At 40.9% G+C, this 18247-nt stretch overlaps 3 protein-coding genes across 3 annotated transcripts; all 3 read left to right on the top strand.

Annotated features, from left to right (window-relative positions):
* Positions 1 to 1503: 1503 nt before the first annotated feature.
* h2bk1 (H2B.K variant histone 1) lies at positions 1504 to 2153 on the top strand. Its single transcript, XM_068738119.1, has 2 exons — positions 1504 to 1800; positions 1888 to 2153. Exons 1-2 carry the CDS (start codon positions 1687 to 1689, stop codon positions 2122 to 2124), a joined length of 351 nt encoding a protein of 116 aa, XP_068594220.1. The 5' UTR covers positions 1504 to 1686; the 3' UTR covers positions 2125 to 2153.
* Positions 2154 to 7455: 5302 nt separating this feature from the next.
* On the top strand, positions 7456 to 12689 carry asb10 (ankyrin repeat and SOCS box containing 10). Its single transcript, XM_068701992.1, has 5 exons — positions 7456 to 7941; positions 9608 to 9875; positions 10626 to 11130; positions 11669 to 11782; positions 11980 to 12689. The coding sequence occupies exons 1-5, from the start codon at positions 7614 to 7616 to the stop codon at positions 12163 to 12165; spliced, it is 1401 nt and encodes a 466-aa protein (XP_068558093.1). The 5' UTR covers positions 7456 to 7613; the 3' UTR covers positions 12166 to 12689.
* A 1961-nt stretch (positions 12690 to 14650) lies between these two features.
* gbx1 (gastrulation brain homeobox 1) lies at positions 14651 to 17076 on the top strand. The gene is made up of 2 exons (XM_068738262.1): positions 14651 to 15331; positions 16041 to 17076. Exons 1-2 carry the CDS (start codon positions 14884 to 14886, stop codon positions 16556 to 16558), a joined length of 966 nt encoding a protein of 321 aa, XP_068594363.1. The 5' UTR covers positions 14651 to 14883; the 3' UTR covers positions 16559 to 17076.
* Positions 17077 to 18247: the final 1171 nt, after the last annotated feature.

Here is an 18247-nt window from a genome sequence, read left to right as displayed (position 1 = left end):
CTGCGTGACTAGAACAATCAAACACTGAGGGCCAATATAGATGTGAAACTATTCATCCTGAACAACACAACAAGGATCTGATAAAGAGAAAACGCATGCCTGTAGCTAAGTAAGAAATATTTTTATCCCAATTATCAGCATGAAAATGAGAGATTTGCCCGAGATGTTCCGCACATAAAAGTGTCCAGGATCAAACACAGGCTTAGGGAAGTAAAGACACCATTACTAAACAAAAACAAATACCCCATCATCACACACAGGAAGCACCAACTAAAACTGAAAAACATTGTGAGTACTTTAAGAGGACAAACAACCCACTAGGGGGCCCCAGAGCATAACCTACCCAGAGACGGCTCACCAAAGACATTGATTACTGTATATATATATATATATATATATATATATATATATATATATATATATATATATATATATATATACACATATACATACATACATACATACATACATATGTGTATATATACGTATATACATACATATACATATATATATATATATATACGTATATATATATATATATATATATATATATATATATATACGTATATATATATATACATACATATATATACATATATATATATATATATATATATATATACACACATATATACATGTATATATATATATACATACATATATATACATGTATATATATATATACATACATATATATACATATATATATATATATATATATATATATATATATATATATATATAGTACTGTATCTGGTTGTTTTTCTGCAAAGTGATGAGATGATATGTATTATAATTTGCGACAGAAACCAAAAAAGCATTCACCAGGACAAGGTTGAATAGCCTTTGCAATTAGTCCCCATTAGCAGTTTGTTTGGACTAGTTAATGTACCAAGTAAACACATGCTAAATTAAAATGACAGGGACTTAACACAGCACTCCTCCACTAGATTAGAAAGCAACAAGAATAGACATTTATAGTGCAAATTCTCACAACATTTGCACACACATAATCAGACAAAATGACCCTGGAGAGCACGTGCTTGCTGTAATCCAGCCTTGCTCATAATACCGTATATTATTGTTAATAAGCACAGCCTCAGTGTAGATTAATCTATCTGGAAACAGAGCAGGTCTACAGCAGTAATCTTAACACTGAATGCTACTACAAAATGCAGCTCAAAAGTGTTTTCCTCTCAATATTATGTCATCCAAATACACTCCCTGTTAGCTACTAACTACACGGAAGATTACAATGGATTACAGTGGAATCTACGACAGGTAAACAACTCCAATTGACAAGATTATATGCAGCCTTAATAAATGGTGCAAGTGCGCCACCCAGTGGACACGACTAGTATGTGCAATGATAAAAACCTCAATTTCTCACATGACTACTGTGCAAGGCTGCTGTACGAAAGCATTTAACTGCCTAAATAAAAACTAGCACGCTTGAAAGGCCTCTTAGCTACAGATGTATTCCTTCTCGTAGACGTTATTTTGTATCTTTATGGCGCGCGAGCGTATCCCGTTACAAAAACACCACATCAGGTGAGCTAAATCAGTCACTAATTAACGCACGCTACATAAAGAGCTGCCCATTAGCCAGAAAACTGGGATAACTGTTCCTAAAGTACTCGATACAGCGTTTGACGTACTAAAGTTAATATTTGACACCATCTAAAAATGACTAATGATATATCTAAAAAGAAAGGGAAGAGCACAGGTGAGAAAAAGGGCAAGAGAAAGGCCAAAAGAAGAGAAACTTACGCGATGTACATCTATAAAGTTTTGAAACAGGTGGGTGGACCAACACAAACGAAAAGGCACCGTGCTTTTTCCTTATGTTTCGGTTTTCTTATCTTTAAATGTCTGCCATTCCGAAAGGTTCATCCGGACACGGGGATTTCGAGCCGAGCCATGAGCATCATGAACTCCTTCGTGAACGACCTGTTTGAGAGGATCGCCACAGAGGCGTCCCGGCTGGCCCAGTACAATAAACGCTCCACCATCACCAGCAGAGAGGTGCAGACCGCAGTGAGGCTGCTGCTGCCCGGGGAGCTGGCTAAACACGCCGTGTCCGAGGGAACCAAAGCGGTCACCAAGTACACCAGCTCCAAATGAGGACTGCAACGCGACTGGAAGTTGTTGTGACCTGGTTTGTTACCAATAAACATAAGCACTAAAAAACGGGAGTTTTCTTTTCAATTTTTTTTTTATCCCCGCCTTTTACAGGGTGAAGCAGTACCGCGTTTTAACCACTAGATGACGCAATCGCACATCTTGACTCATTGTCTTTGACTTGGCAGACCTCATTCTGTACATTACAGCTATAAATGTTCCCATTACAAACTATTATTTGGTGAAATCAACTGTGCAATGTTACAATAACTCACATTATTCCGTATGATACCGCATCTATTAATATTAACACCTATGTATCTGCTCAGTGCTCTAAATAAATATCTAGCAATTGTGCTGTCTGAAAATAAAAGCTTTTTTTTACAAAAAGTATTCCCTCTAAGTATTTTTCTCAATCTGACACAAATAATTTCAACTAATGGTTTTTAAAATAAAGTGTCAACTGTCAGTATAGCAGAGGACAGTGTGGCACGGTATGGAATCCCATTTCTGCCAGCAAAAAATAATACTAAATAAATAAAACTACAAAAAAATAAAAATAATGCACCAACACTTTTGCTGCATCCATCTGTAACCATGACACTGACCAGATGTTTCCAGTTGCTGTTCAATGAAGGTTGCCACCTCAGCCACATTGGTTTTATTCCGTCTATGCCAGAGCTGCTTCTGGCTGAAAATCCTTTCAATGGTACGTTTGCTCAGAGTCCATGTGAAACAGCAAGAAGTATTTCATGTGTTGTAAAGCCATGTTTAAAGTAGTCTTCAATGTACTCACAGTATAAGTGAAATGTAGGGTAACCTATGAAGAGCTGCTTCTATGACTGTTGTGTTAAAGTATCTTATAATTTCGACTTTCTATCTCATTTCTCTTTTAATTTTTTGTTCTTTTATTATTATTTTTAGTAAATGTAAATAAAAACTCTAAATATTTTTTGTGATTTAAAAAAAAAATGCTTCCATACTTCTGCAATGATCGAGAGGCCATTAACGTTAGCTACGAAGCTGTTGTTTAAAAGTGATGGGAAAGAAGCTCTGAGAGCCAACTGTTTACAACCACAACTGATTACAAGTAAAGAAAAAGTGTGTCGACGCAAGGCAACTAAGTGGCTAACGTTAGCAAGCTAGCGTGTGACCAGTTACCTATGTTAACTGAATCGGTAATATAGCTTACGTTTGAGTAACGTTATGTTGTAGCTGCCCCATGTAACGTTAGCTAGCTAGCAAGGGTTACGTCATAGGAACGGCTAACGTTAACACAGGCCAAACCTCAACAACAAAAAACCCTCAAAGTGTTGTTTGCCGATGCTAACCGATATTTAAAATACTTTAGACTTCTCCATGTTTCTATCCAGCTGCCACAAAATAAATATCCCGCCTGCGACAAAAACCAAAAGGCATTTTTGCCATTTAAACTTGTTTCTGAAGCAGCGACGGTCTAAACAAAGATGGCTACCGGAAGTGACCGTTTTTTTGAAAAACAGTATAGGCTATATGAAAGATATCAACACTATAGGATATGATTTTTTTTCTATATAAGGAAAATAGCGCTAATGCATTAAATTATGATAATGTATTCTTCAAGCTAAGAAAGGAGAGTATCTATCGATCTACACTTGGCTAAACAAGACAAGGCTGAAAAACTGGACAAAAATCACATCCACAGCATATTTTTGTAAAGACAATGAATACATGAGAGGTCATATTTATTTGAAAATACAGCAATGGTCTGTTATATATATTTCTCACCTCTGATGTCTTTCTCCAAACCCTGACAAGATCCATTATTCAAATCGCTTTAAAAAATGTACATATTTATAAACTGACAGAGAAAATAATGCAACATTGTATCCTTGTTATGCATTCTAATCAGTGTTTTAAAAAGACGACACTGTCAACTGAATAGTACTTGATTACAGGATAATGGCACTTGCGTTTGCACCAGTCCAATCTGCATAAAATGGAGGAACTGATAAAGGTCTTTGTAATTAGGACGGTGTTTACATCAGGCTTTACATACACCTATTAGGCTACCCTTGTCAACATCCTACAAAGCCAGGCTCACTGTGATGATGCACTTGGATGTGACTCCCACAGCTGACTGTTATTGTTGAGATAACCATTTTAGATGTTTTCCCCGTATTCTTTGTAATGATGTAAAATCTACAGATGTTATTATGAGGGTGATACAGTCTCTGATGGCACTAACTTTCTTCATGATTATCATGCCCATTTAGGTTTTGTATCTTGCACCCTTCCCCATAACCCCTCTCGTGCCCATGCCTGGTGGTAGTCATCGCTGACTCCTTTAGGCAGACTGCTATGAACACATTATGGATGGATGCATTAGTGAGTGATGCAGAGCCCGGGCTGGCTTGCCTTGTTGTCGTGTGAGAGTGCATCATTAGAAAATGTTCCACTTGGCAGGGAAGCGCGTATTAACTGCAACCGCAATGAAATGAGGTTGTGATAGATGGTTAAAGTTATACAGGACTATTAGGTTGAAATATGAACCTCTCAATTGTCATGATGAAACAAAGGGCTATTTGCGTGGTGATCAGTGCGTTGAGAGACAATTGCAATCTGCAAAGACCGATTCAATACAGTATAGGTAGTGGGCTCAGAGCTGAAAGAGCACAGAAAAAGTAATCACGCTTCCACGGAATAGTTTGGAGCTACTGTTCAATTCAAGGCTCTATAAATTCATTTAGGTTTCTCCACCAACATCTCAAGCATCGTGAGGACACCTGGGGGAGATTTGCAAACAGGGCATATTGTCAAAGCCCTGTTGTGGACTCTGATGAGCCATATGTATGAAAGGAAACCAGTGATTGGCTATCAAAGACGCTTTAATGGCATTACGTGTGTGTGTGTGTGTGTGTGTGTGTGTGTGTGTGTGTGTGTGTGTGTGTGTGTGTGTGTGTGTCTACTTTAATGTGTCTGTATGGACTTACCAAAGTCAATACGTTATTAGGAAAAATTAGAACAAGCCAAGATGTAAATCAGAATCAGCAGACAAAGGCATAAATGCAGCAACCAGCTTTCCCTCAGATAATGTCGTTAGCCAATTAAGCATTCTCATCATCTCTCATCATGTTTCCATAGTGACCACCGTAGTGAATTCAAACTTCAGACCCTCTTTAACTCCCTCGGTGTGAATAAAATGTGTAAATCACATATTAATTGCTCTCTTACCAGCACAGACTTGCACATATGCCAGACAGGATCTGGCCTCCTCTGACAGGAATAACAATAAGTAACACATAGCTCATTAATAAAAGAAACACCTGATGGATAACTGATTGCTCTGATGTCATGGTGGCACGCTCTAAATTTAGAATTCTTTGGGTGCACTGTGTTTCAGATCCAATTGCAAATCCATTAGCATTTAATATTACTGTAATTACTGTGTACATTTCATTATGTTCTCAGTATATTAAATGACTGCTCAGTGTGGAGGGAGGGCTATAGTTTAATCTCTTTCTGTATTACTGTGTGCCACAGTACTCAAAACAGCATTAAGAGGCACATAATCAGAGGGAACTAATTGCCTATGATTGCATAAATGAAGTGCCTCACTCTCATCAGGCCTGTTGCTGATGTCCAGCCTCTCACCGCCTCGGGAGAGGAAGGTTGACCACAATGTAGAAAAACCTCGGAGAGACGGCTTCTGGTGGGTAATGTGAGGAAACCAAAGATTTAATATGTCCACGGGGGGCTGCGAGGCCAGGGGGTGTTACTACTGCTGATGTTTTTTTGTTGTCATCAGAGTTGCCTCCGCTTCACAGAGGAAGGAAGGAGAAAAAAAAAGAAACACGAATGCCTACCATTTGAGAAATGAATTTATCGAAGTCGTTGTCTTTTTCCCCATTAGTAAGTGTTTAGTTCAGCGTTTTAAATAATTGCGTTACCAGGAATGATATTTAAAATACATTTGGGAGTCAATGAGGCGGGAAAGTGCCTACATGTTTTGCTGATGACACCCGGGCCATTTGGAAGACATCAAAGTAGAGAGGAGGTAGCCCAGATGCATATTATAAACTCATTATGTATATCATTTAAAAGGATGTACTCCAGCCGCAAAAACAATATTCCTAGTCTCTCTCTGGTAATGTGTGTTTTCAAAGTTGAAACTCTTACTCGCCTTCAGTTTAATGTGGCATCTATTACCAAACTGTAACATAAAATAAATGACCTTGATTTCCATACCAGAACAGTCGTTAAGGTATAGATGAGATGCAGCGATGCTTCGGCGTTTTCAAATGGGAAAGAAGGTAACACCTCTGCACAAATATCTTGCATTTCTTCACCTGTGCTGCCGACCTTGTTTTCCACAGAGCTTACATGCGTTTTGATGGACTCCAACACAGAGGTGGATAAACAGATATTAAAATATGAGAGATTTTTTATACATTGTGTGTCCAACACAGCAACATTTTAATAGAAAAGTTAATCAGTCTTGGAAAATCTGGTGTCTAGAGAGTTAAAGGAGGGGACCAGTTTTGCCACTGGATATAATTTCTACCAGCATTTGAAAATGATGGTCCATCAGTCAAAAGAGATGTTTGTCAGATGCCAAGCGAGTAGGCTTAAGAGGCTTAATTATGCGCCGTCCCTCCGCCATCACAACGCTACACGTGGGGCAGAGTGACACAGCGGTTGCCAGTCATTCAGCCTAATGTTCTAATGCAGGGAGCCATGTGGATACATAAAATCCATTAAGGCTCTTGAAATAAATAAATAAAATACTGAGCAGAAAAATACATTTTGCTATCACACACTCACTGGGGCTTACAATAAGGGCATTGTCATTTGCAAGAAACATTTTAAGACAACATTTGACCTTAAAAGTTGCCCAGATGTCCAAAAGCCACATATTACTTCTTGAGTTAAGTTTAAAGCCTGGCTGGGAGTGGGAAATATTTATAGTACAATGTCTTGACCCTTTATTACCCTTAACATTCAGAGTACAAGAGGTGGAACAATAAGCAGTATGTGATTAACTTTAAAATGTAAATATCTATATATTTTTTAAGGAAGCAAGCCTCCCATTTATTTGCTTATTCTAATAAGATGCTATGTAATTTCATCAATATATGTTCTATCGCCCCCTAAAAAACAGCATGTATGGTAGTTACAAAACATGAGTTTATTCAACTCACTTGATACTTGCAGCCTGACAGAGACACTTCATGGCTGTAACTTTGCTGGAGGCAAATAGCAGAGGCTCGAGTAGCTGCATGTGAGACATAAAAATAGCATTACTTGTCACACACCAGGGAGGGTCTCATACCGAATAACAAAACAACTCTGTGAACCAAACCTGTGAACAGCCGGCAGGCACATAGTGGACATTAGCCAGGGAGAAAGAAACAGAAGCAGAGAGACAGGCCTTTTTTTTAAGACGGCCTCCCTCATTTAATCACACACATCTCACACAAACTCTTCTCTCTGTAAGAGATAAATCCTTCAGCATGGCGGGAGGTAGCTTTGTCTTCACGTCCATGGCCTTGCGTTCTCTCGAACTTGATAAAGACAACATGCTGGAGAGACAAAAGTACAAGAGGCAGCTGGCCAGCCATCACTTCAATCGCTATATGCTGAAGAAGGAGCTCAGGGACCGGGCACCGCTGAGGTCCAGCACTTTTGTGCCACCAGCTGTCTGCCAAGATGCGGTCGTCCAGAACGCTCTGTACACGGGAGACCTGGAGGCCATGCAGCACCTCTTTCCTCGAGGGTGCACAGTGAACCTCATCATCGAGCCACAGGGAGGGGACATGCGATGGGTCGCCGCAGGGGATGGTAAGAGGCAACATTTGTCATTCATTAGATGTATTAATTCAGGAATTTATATGGTTTGGCACAGCTATGTGGCTTCATTTTATTTCCTGGAGATCAGCATCCAAAATTAACAAAAGTGAGAGACTTTTAGGTTGTTGTGGAAAAAAAGTGAATTTACTGCTTTTAAAACTGTGACATGCAACTGTAAGCCATGTGTCACCCTGAGCCAGTATTTAAAGAGACAGTGATGTGATATTTATAGAAAAGAACACGAGGCAATATTTATAGAGACCATCATGTGTCCACCACATAAACAAACTCAGGACTTAGTTGAGGCCTATCACTGAAGACAGACTAACACGTTTTGGCTTGTTGAGTCCCTGGAAAGTAATGATCAAGACTCCAAGTTAAAATGCTGTATGAACACATAACAATAATGGGCCTTTGCAAAACTGGATGCTACTTAAAATCATTTATATTTGAAAAACAATGTATTTCCCCTGAACTTCTTGAGTGCAAGAGAGCATTGTCCGGTGAGCTCAGTGAATTAGCTGAATCAGTGCGCAGGTGACATGTAACACACCAGTCGTTGGCCTCCAGGCCACTGCACAGGCCAAGCAAAAATATCAAATAACACCATCCTAAAATAGCCCCATCTGCACAAACAACCATCATAAGCGTTTATTTCCTTCAGGATAAACCAGCTTACTAAAACGTGAAAAACAACAACAATCTAGTCAGCGCCAGTATGGCTTACGTAGCGCCGACGTTTAAATGCCACAAACCAAAGAAGTATCGCAACGACGTGATCGCCACGGCCAAGGCCTCGGGTTGTGTGCTGCAGTTCTGGAACTCTCTGAACGTGGGCGATGAGATGACGGTTCTCAGCATTGTGGACGACGACGAGTACGAGTACCTTATCGATGCCATTTATGACACCAGCAACATCGAGGAATGGAAGAACTTCAGATTTAACTACGGAGGCCTGAGTAGGTTTATCAGAGCTTTGATTGCTCAATCAAACTGGCTGAAGCTATGCAAACAAGTTTGTGGTCTTTCTTTTTTATTGCGTGTTATAGAGTGCTGCAGGGATGACGTATTTTTGTAGGCCAACCACGGAAGTTAGCGCGGCACTGGTTCCCTCGATGTCAAAAAGCCAGTGGAATGTGAATGTGAAACGTTAGGCTTTAAACAAACTACACCACGCTCGATGAGCACGAGTAAAAACACAGTGAGGCTGTGAAGGCGGACTAGTCGGTGTGGTGACATTTTGTTGTCTCATTTAGCCACTTGTTAGCAACCGCCTTTTTTAAGAGACGATAAAGCTTCAAAATTCAAGTGTGGGACATTTACTGACGTATTTTATGTCGTAGAACTTTAAAATCTCTTAAGCTTGTGTTTGTGTTAGCAGACTTTATTTTAGGCATCTAACCAAAAACCCATTCAAAAAACCTGTTCACTTCGAGTAGAAGGAACAGGAAGTGCAAAAATGCTGACTCATTCCTGCAGCACTCTGTTGAGTATTTTATTGAGTGTTGGGAAGAGTCATGTAACTAATAATACTTTGAAAATGTTATGAACTATGTTCTAATTGACAATAAAACGCCTCTTGGATTAACGCATCTGATTATTTACAGTGCTGCTAAGCTTAAAGTTGACTTTATATTCTATTCTCTGCTGCTGGCAGGACTTTGGTCACTGAGTTATGAGCAGGAGCTGACCACGCCGCTTCACATCACAGCTAGCCGAGGCTTCACCGACTGCCTGAGACTCCTGCTGCAGCGCGGGGCCGATGTAGACCTGGCACCGGGGGGCACCACCGCCCTGCACGAGTCCTGTGAAAACTGCCAGCCAGAGTGCACCAAGCTGCTGCTGATCCATGGCGCCAACGCCAATGCTGTCACCGAAGAGGGCTTCATGCCTCTGCACTTTTGCTCAAGCCCCGAATCCCTTGAGTGAGTAAAGCAGAACAAAAGTAGAAAGTGGAACGAGCCCAAGAGGAGAGTCAACAAGTCACTGAATTTACTCAACAATGTCAGTTATTTACTTTCTAACATTAGCTAACATTAGCCGTCAGAAGCTAATGGTCATGCCAGACTCAAGCAAGGGCGCATTTATTGCATACAATTCAACTTTAATAAGAAGACGATTGTGTTATACAAAATCAGTGAAACACAATATCTAACCAGAGTTTGCTAACATTAGCCACCATCAGCTAAGTTACTGGTCATGACAGACCAAGACAAGCCGTAGCAGCAAAACCTCCGAGTGCATTGAAATGAGCAAGGGTGCATTTATTGCAGATCAATTCAACTTTTCTAAGAGATACGTAGTCTCACTGTAACACCACCGGCTCCTGTTTAGGGTGCATCAAAACTAGCTAGCAGGCCAACAGAGAAGAAAGCGGTGAATTGGATCTCGCCAAAAGTGCTGGAGTAGTGTTTGAAATGTGGAGTTTCTGCCTCTCAAAGTGGTACAAAGACCCCTGTGTCTTTCTGCCTTTGTGATACAAAGACCTAGCCTAGAAAATAACTGTAATATCCATATCCATGTTAAATGATATCCGGTTTAAAAGCAAGTTAAATCAACACATTTGGAACGTGGCGTGTGGTGTTGATGAAGGGGTACTTCATCTGGTAAGACGGATGGGGACAACTGATCTCATGTTTATGTGGGATAATAGAACTTGTGAATTCTTTCTGCAGATGTGCCAAGAATCTCCTGCAGTACGGAGCAGCGATCAACGGTCGCACTCTAGAAGAGAGGGACACTCCCTTACACGTGGCAGCCAGCAACGGCCTCCCAGACCACACCGAGCTCTACCTGCGCTACGGAGCCGCCGTGGACAAACAGAACAACGAGGGCCTCACGCCCCTGATCGCTGCATGTTCACAACCCCAGGAGGTGCAGGAGCTCGAACGCTACTTCAAGGTGTGCCAGATGCTGTTGGGGGCCGGGGCCAACGTGCACACCGTGGACCAGGACAAACACACGCCTTTGCACATGGCCTGTAAGAATGTAAATCCAGACATAGTGGACCTGCTGCTGGCCAACGGAGCCTGCGTTAACGACATGGAGTACGGCGGTGAGGCGCCCATGCACAACATCCTGAAGGTGGTGTGCTACAAGCTCTCCCATGAACCCGAGAGGATCGTCCGTGCTCTGCTCAACCACGGTTCTATCCGGGTGTGGCCTGGAGCTCTGCCCCTGGTAGGAAATCAAAAGCTACATGTTATTTAATAAATAATAAAGGATGCATTCCATATCAGCCAAAGCGCTCCACACCGGTTTGAACTAGTATATTGTATTTTAAACATGGACCAATTATTCATCAAGGTGTCTCATTTTGCATAATTAGCATACTGCACATGTAACACCTTGAGAAAGAGTCTTGAAACCCTAAATTGTTCCTTGCAATATTCCAGACTTCACAACTTCACATTCAAATCATTCCCATTTCATGACACAACATGAAGTGTTGCACTCTGCGGGAAACAGACTACAACCATCAGTGAACCCACGTGCACTAGACAAAATGCCTGGTTCCTAATTAGGCAAGTGTTAATAGGAGATTAATTAGCACTAATTGCATAATTTCCAGTTAAACCCCTGGAGGGAAGACCAATCTGTTCATTTCACAAGTGTTTAATTACTTTATTTCTTCAGTTCTATGGAGTCACAAGCTCGCTCATGAACTTAAATGATGATTATATGAATCTGTGCGCTGTGTTGTGGCGTTTCTTGGCAGGTTTTGAAGCACTGCTGTGGATCTCCACGCACCATCGAGGTCCTGCTGAATGCCTACAGTCGCCTCAAAGTCACAGACGCCTGGGTGGAGTCGGTGTCATCGGAGGCGTTTAAGGCAAGCTTGTCAAATAATGAATTCGTGAAGTTAGACCAGTGTGGGTGTTTTAAGACAAGACAAATGTTTTTTAGATTTAAAAAAGACAAAAAAGGTATATATTTAAATAGTGTCATTCGCCTCTTCTTCATTTTCTTTATGGTATTTACGTGGATAAATAATATCGACTGATCTCATCTGTGATTTTGTCTCACCAGGAGCACAAAGAGTTCTATGAGTCCGTCTTCTCGTTGGCACAGACCCCTCGCTCCCTGCAGCACTTGGCACGCTTCAGGATCAGGACCTTCCTGGAGGGCCGGGTGGTCCAGGTGGTCCCTAAACTGGATCTGCCCACATTCATCAAGAACTACCTGCTCCTGGAGTACAGAGGCTATGTCCACTGAAAGTGTTAGTGCGAGTCCCGATGAAGACCGAGTGCTGCCACTTGTGAGGAAGGCGCTGATAAGTCATCATCATGATTAAAGTAGTGGCACCAACTGTAGCAGCAGTGCACTTATTAATATGTTTAAATGCACATTTCAGGATGAAGAAGCAGCTGCTTGTTCTCATATCACTTTTATTCCAGTTCGAGCTACACATTTGATTTTGCACCACAAGAGGGAGCTATAGACTAGACTTGATAAAATACATGGCAGGTATACGATGTGTTTTATATTTTAACATAAATATCACTTTTCTTTTTTACTTCTTCACTTGATAGTGAAGAGGCTCAGACGTTTGTGTTTTTATACATAATAATTATTGCAGTAGTTTGATGTTAATGGGCATAATAATCATGTGTTGTACATTGAGGATTGCCTTAAAATATTTGCATAAATAATTATTCCCAAAGGTATTATTGTAATTAGGCTTTTTCTGTCAAAAATAGTCTTGATGGAAAATAAAATATTCCACCATGGCCATGTAATCTATTCACTGCTCTTGTATTATTTCCTGTGGTCTTACATTTCTCTCTCTTTCTTCTCTCGTGTTTCTGTAGTCGTGCTGTCGGTCGTGTTTTTTGTATTTACTCTATAGGTTTCTATATGAATGAAAGAAAACACGTTTCTTTTTCAACCAGATTGTATGTTATCAAACTAAACTTTAAATATAAAGAGACACGTCGGAAGTTCAACTTTGAGAACAAGCTGAAACAACATTGAATCGTGCGGAATAGCGATTGAAACGTGTGCTTTTATCAAGAGGTTCTGATAAAGTTATTGACCCGGTCACATGATTCAGAAGTTAAAAAAACGATATAATTAAGGAACCTGACTGTCAGTCTCTCACATCAGACATCGACGAAGAAAACGTTAAGTTGGAGGAATCATGGTCACATGTTAATTATCTGCTGACTTAATTTAATTAATTTTATAATGAAAAAACAAACATTTTCAGCACTACTTATGACAATAAAAACATGTATTATTTGTTATAACAGGCGACTTCTGTTAGGCTTATTTAAGACATTTTGAAGACCAGAAATAGATTAAAATGATAAACATTCTATATGAATGTAAATTTTATGAGGTCATAAAAACCATGAAAAAAAACAAAATAAAAGTGTTAAGAGGAGCTGAGCAACATCTGAGTTCCGCTCAAAAAAGAAAAGGAAGAGGAGCAGAGCAAATGCTTTCAATAGATGAGAGAGAGAGGTGCTGCTGGAGTCACTTGCAATTATAAGAATTAGCCTAGCCGGGCCCTCCACTGCTAATCAGAGTCGGTGTGATATGTTTATGTCCTCGTGCAATCAGGCGACCAGTTGGAGAGCCCGGGCACCCAGGACTCAATAGGGCTAATCATCATCAGCTCCCATGGCCATTTAAAAGGTGAAATGATCTGCGATTAAACCACTGCTTAAAGAAAAGAAAAGAGATTTTTTTTTTTGTATCTCTTTGGATCAGGAATGCATTACAACTCCCACAAAAATGTGTGCATTATTTTATTTATATATATATATATTTATATATTTATGAATTTTAAAAAACCGTTCAGGGATTTAGCTGCTCGGTGACAGCTGATTGGTGAGAGACGTTAAAAGTTTATCATTCACAGCTTTTTAAATAAATCCCCCCCCCTCCCCCGAGTTCAAACGACGTGGAATCACTCAAATTTGACTTTGGCCACTATGTGTCCGTGTCCACACTGCAGTTGACCTCGCATAAACGCCTTTTATCTGAATCTAATTTCGCAGTGGAGTATCTCTCTCCAGGGAACAATTGTTGCGGCACTTCTCTCTTCTTCTTTTTTCTCTCTCTCTGAAGCCAAGCGCATTGTTTTTAGCCGCGGAGAATGGGACAGAGCGCGGAGAAACATCTGCCTCTCCTCCCTCCCGACTCTTGATGCCCATCGGCCCCAATATCGCAACAAAAGCCACCGTTGTTTTACGCTGTCCCTTGAATCCAGAGTAATTACTTATCATCAATCAAAATTAATAATAGCTGATTGGGTTGGTGTGGTCAACGATTATAGAAGGGGAAGGGCTGGGGCAGTCTCTCACACCGTTTTGCAGTCAATGGTGAACCTGGCAAAAGGGGAGGAGGGCTTGGAAGAGGGGTGGTTGGGGGGTGCGACCCGTCTATTTGGTCTCCACTGGGAAACTACCGCCTCTCAGGACGGCCAAAGAGTCAGAGGCTGAATAAGGAAATGAAGCGTAATTTGAGGAAGATGGATGAGCCCCCAGGGAAACACCCCCTTTTCATTCCTCTTGTATTGCAGATGATAACCAATGCGCTCTCGCCCTCTCTCTCTCTCTCTCTCTCTCTCTCTCTCTCTCTCTCTCTCTCTCTTCCGCGCGCGCGCACGTACGCACACATCGCAGAGGGGCGGGGGGAAGTTGGATAGATAGATAGAGAGAGAGCGTGTGTTTATGTCTGAGTGTGTGACAAATAAGAGGGAAAAGGTAGCGGTGGGGCTCACAACAAAGCGCCCGACCGCCTGACGCATATAGAGCGCGGAGATCCGGAGCAGCAGTCCACTAACCGGGGATGACAGCACGGCAGAGGATTTACTTTCCATCCACTCCGTCTTTGCACTGAAAGTTTTGCGCGTCGCCGAGGAAAAAAAGGACACCTGCCTTTAAGTTTCCACAATATAAAAAAAAAAGTGATTTCCCTTCAAAAATGCAGAGACCAGGCCAAGGGACGGCGTTTTCAATCGACTCACTGATAGGGACTCCACAGCCCAGACCGGGACACCTGCTCTACACGGGCTACCCTATGTTCATGCCGTACAGACCTTTGGTTATTCCACAAGCTTTATCCCACTCGCATTTAACGTCCGGTATACCTCCACTCGCGCCTTTGGCTTCTTTTGCGGGACGGCTCACCAACACGTTCTGTGCCAGTTTGGGACAGGGGGTGCCGTCCATGGTGGCGCTCACCACGACGATGCCAAGCTTCTCGGATCCTCCGGACAGTTTCTACCCACCGCAAGAACTCCCAGGTCCCCGCTTAAGCGCCGCGGACCCCGGAGCGAGACGGCAGGAGAGTCCGCACTCCGATGAGCTGCACAGCCGGGACAAGGGCTCCGAGCTGCTGAACTTCTCGGAAACTTTTCAAACAATATCAGGTAAGCTTCGGCCTCATTACTTATTTATGGTATTTTGGATTTTTATCAGACGCAAACCAGCAAGGCTGTCGCGTAAAAGAGTGACCGTTGTGCGTAAAATGCGTTAAATCAGAGGTTGTTGGCCCATGGAGAAAGTGTTTAGTCTAAGAGATGCCGGAACAATTTACAACGAAAAGTAAAAGCCATCTTACATGAGTTTTGCCACCGTGGCAGAGTGACAGAAATATTAATGATGCATGTATTAGAGCACACATTCATGGGGATGCAGCCTGGTGACAGTTAAACCCTAAAATCTGTCGTTCCAGATACATTTATTATTTTTATTGACATGAATTCTGAATTGTTCTTCATACTATTATAACAAATTGAATTAAAACAAAAATAACGTTTTGCAGGGAAATGAAATGAAACCTCTTTAGTTGCCAGAAACAGTTGCAGTGAAAACTTACAGAGCAACACTGTTTAAACACAGGACAGCTGTAAAAAAAAAAAAAAAAAATAGGCCCAAAAGGAGTTGAGTTCATGTTGCTACTTGTAAATAAAAAGTTGGAGTGTTTTCAGCACTATTATCTCTCCCAGCGTACTAAAAAAACACCACGATTGCTGTCTAACGTTTGTGAGACGTTTGCGTAACGGTCGCTTTTCATTTTGGGCTCGCAGACTGAAGTGACTCAACGTGGATGTGTGTTTGTTCTTCTTTGATTTTAAGGTGAGACCAAACTGTACAGCTCGGACGACGAGAAGCTGGACCTCAAATCGTCCGCGGACACCGCGTGCAGCGACCGAGAGGACAGCTCCGCGGACAGCGAGAACGAAAGTTTCTCGGACGGCAACAACTGCGGCTCGCTGTCCCAGAAGAGCAAACTAAAAGCCGGCTCGCAGGAGGCGCTGCCGACCGGCAGCTCGGCGGGGAAGAGCCGGAGGAGACGAACAGCTTTCACCAGCGAGCAGCTGCTCGAACTCGAAAAGGAGTTTCACTGTAAAAAGTACCTTTCTCTGACTGAGCGCTCGCAGATCGCACACGCGCTCAAACTGAGCGAGGTGCAGGTGAAGATCTGGTTTCAGAACCGCAGGGCCAAATGGAAACGGATCAAGGCCGGCAACGTCAACAACCGGTCGGGAGAGCCGGTGAGGAATCCCAAAATCGTGGTCCCCATCCCCGTGCACGTCAACAGGTTCGCTGTGAGGAGTCAGCACCAACAAATAGAACAAGGGACCAGGCCATGAACTCAGATGACGATCTAAAATATTATTAATAATAATAATAATAATTAAAAAAAACACTTACATTGACTCTATCTTCCACTGATTCGTTGAACGCATGAAGCACAAACATGGAGGATTAGATTCGTTTTGTATGAGGTGAGGCTGAGCAGAGGAGGTTTGCTCGCAGACAGATCAATTATTTGGCAATATGCTGTCATTTTTTTTATTTATTGCTGTGAATATGTAAATATAAATGGGTAAAAATTGGTACAAATGGGCACTATGAGATGAGACTGTAAAGATTTTTTTTAAGTATTTATATGTTGGGCCAAAATGTTCAGTTGGTTATGTGCATGTCCTCATTTGGTGAAGCTGGTTTTTTGTTTCGTGTTTCGTACAATTTGTTGACCACATTTGCATGTAAGACGTTTTACATTTTGTTTGGCAACTGAAGGAACCACCTTTGACAGCTATTTGTGAACAAAAAAAAAGAAAAGATGTGAAGGAAATAATGACCAAACAAGGGACAACTGTAAAGTATATTGACCTAATAAATCGCTTTATACGAAAGTTGGAATCCAGATTGAATTATTATTGTTTAGAGGGCGGAGTAAATATGTTTTATTGTTCGCGAAAAATGTCTAGGAGCTATTTTATCCAGCTGAAATGAAAAAAATATGTAGCGACGAATGTTGTACAAACTGCAGTCAGGCGGCTATTTTGATATTATTTAACACATTTTAAATAAAAGAAAATCCAAAAGAAATTATTCAAAATTATATAATGAGAATATTTCCATATAATTTCAACATTTATGAAGGCTTTCACTGAAAAAAATGAAAGATTCAGCGATGCAACTGAAAAGTTCACATCAATTTGAAGGTGTTATTTGATGTAGCTTCGTTTACACTCGAGGTAATTTTAATCACTTGATTTTATAAATTATGTTTTTTTCCCTGAATATGTAATACAGCAGCCTAAATTGATTTCTCTTCAGGAGGCCATGTTGTCTCAAGTGGACTGATGGATCCTCATGAGACTGAGAACATTCAACACACATAATGAACTTATCTATCAGTCACTGCAGACAGAACCAAACCGACAGCAGCCATTACTAAGCTGTGAGCTACACACTTTATTTCGGGGAAATAATAATAATGGACTCTGCAAAAATGTGAATCCTAACAAGACGTGATTTATTAAGAGCGTTAAGAGGCTTAAAATACAATTTCAAAACTCGCTAATGACGATAATGTTGTTTCTGTGGATTCAGTACTTTTCTAAAATAATGTGTCATTTTCTTTATAGATATAGATTTCTAGTCAAATTAAGTTTGATATTTACTTGAAACACTGATATAATTCTTACAAAATAAAAGTGTAGATTTAAGTTTTTTGAATGCCCCAGAATACAATAAAAAAAGATTATTATTACAGATAAAGAAACACTTTTAAAAATGTCAGTTTTTATATAAATATAGACTCCCATAGCTGATAAATAAAAATAGAACCAATGACTATTTACACTTACAGACCTCATCTGCAAAGATGGTGACATAGGCCAATACGGAAACTTACATGGCAAAGTAAAATCATAGAGCTGCAATATTCAAATCATCAGTAACTAAAATAATGTTTAGCCACATAGCTATCCATTCACAGGAAGGGGAAAACAGGGCTCAACGTTTCATGCAAACTTTCACATGCATTT

This window comes from Cebidichthys violaceus, unplaced genomic scaffold, assembly GCF_023349555.1.
Source record: "Cebidichthys violaceus isolate CVI_PGR_0920_01 unplaced genomic scaffold, fCebVio1.0.p SCAF_8, whole genome shotgun sequence".
NCBI lineage: Eukaryota > Metazoa > Chordata > Actinopteri > Perciformes > Stichaeidae > Cebidichthys > Cebidichthys violaceus.
The sequence above is the reverse complement of the archived record's forward strand: the minus strand, read 5'-3'. Positions and strand labels throughout refer to the sequence as shown.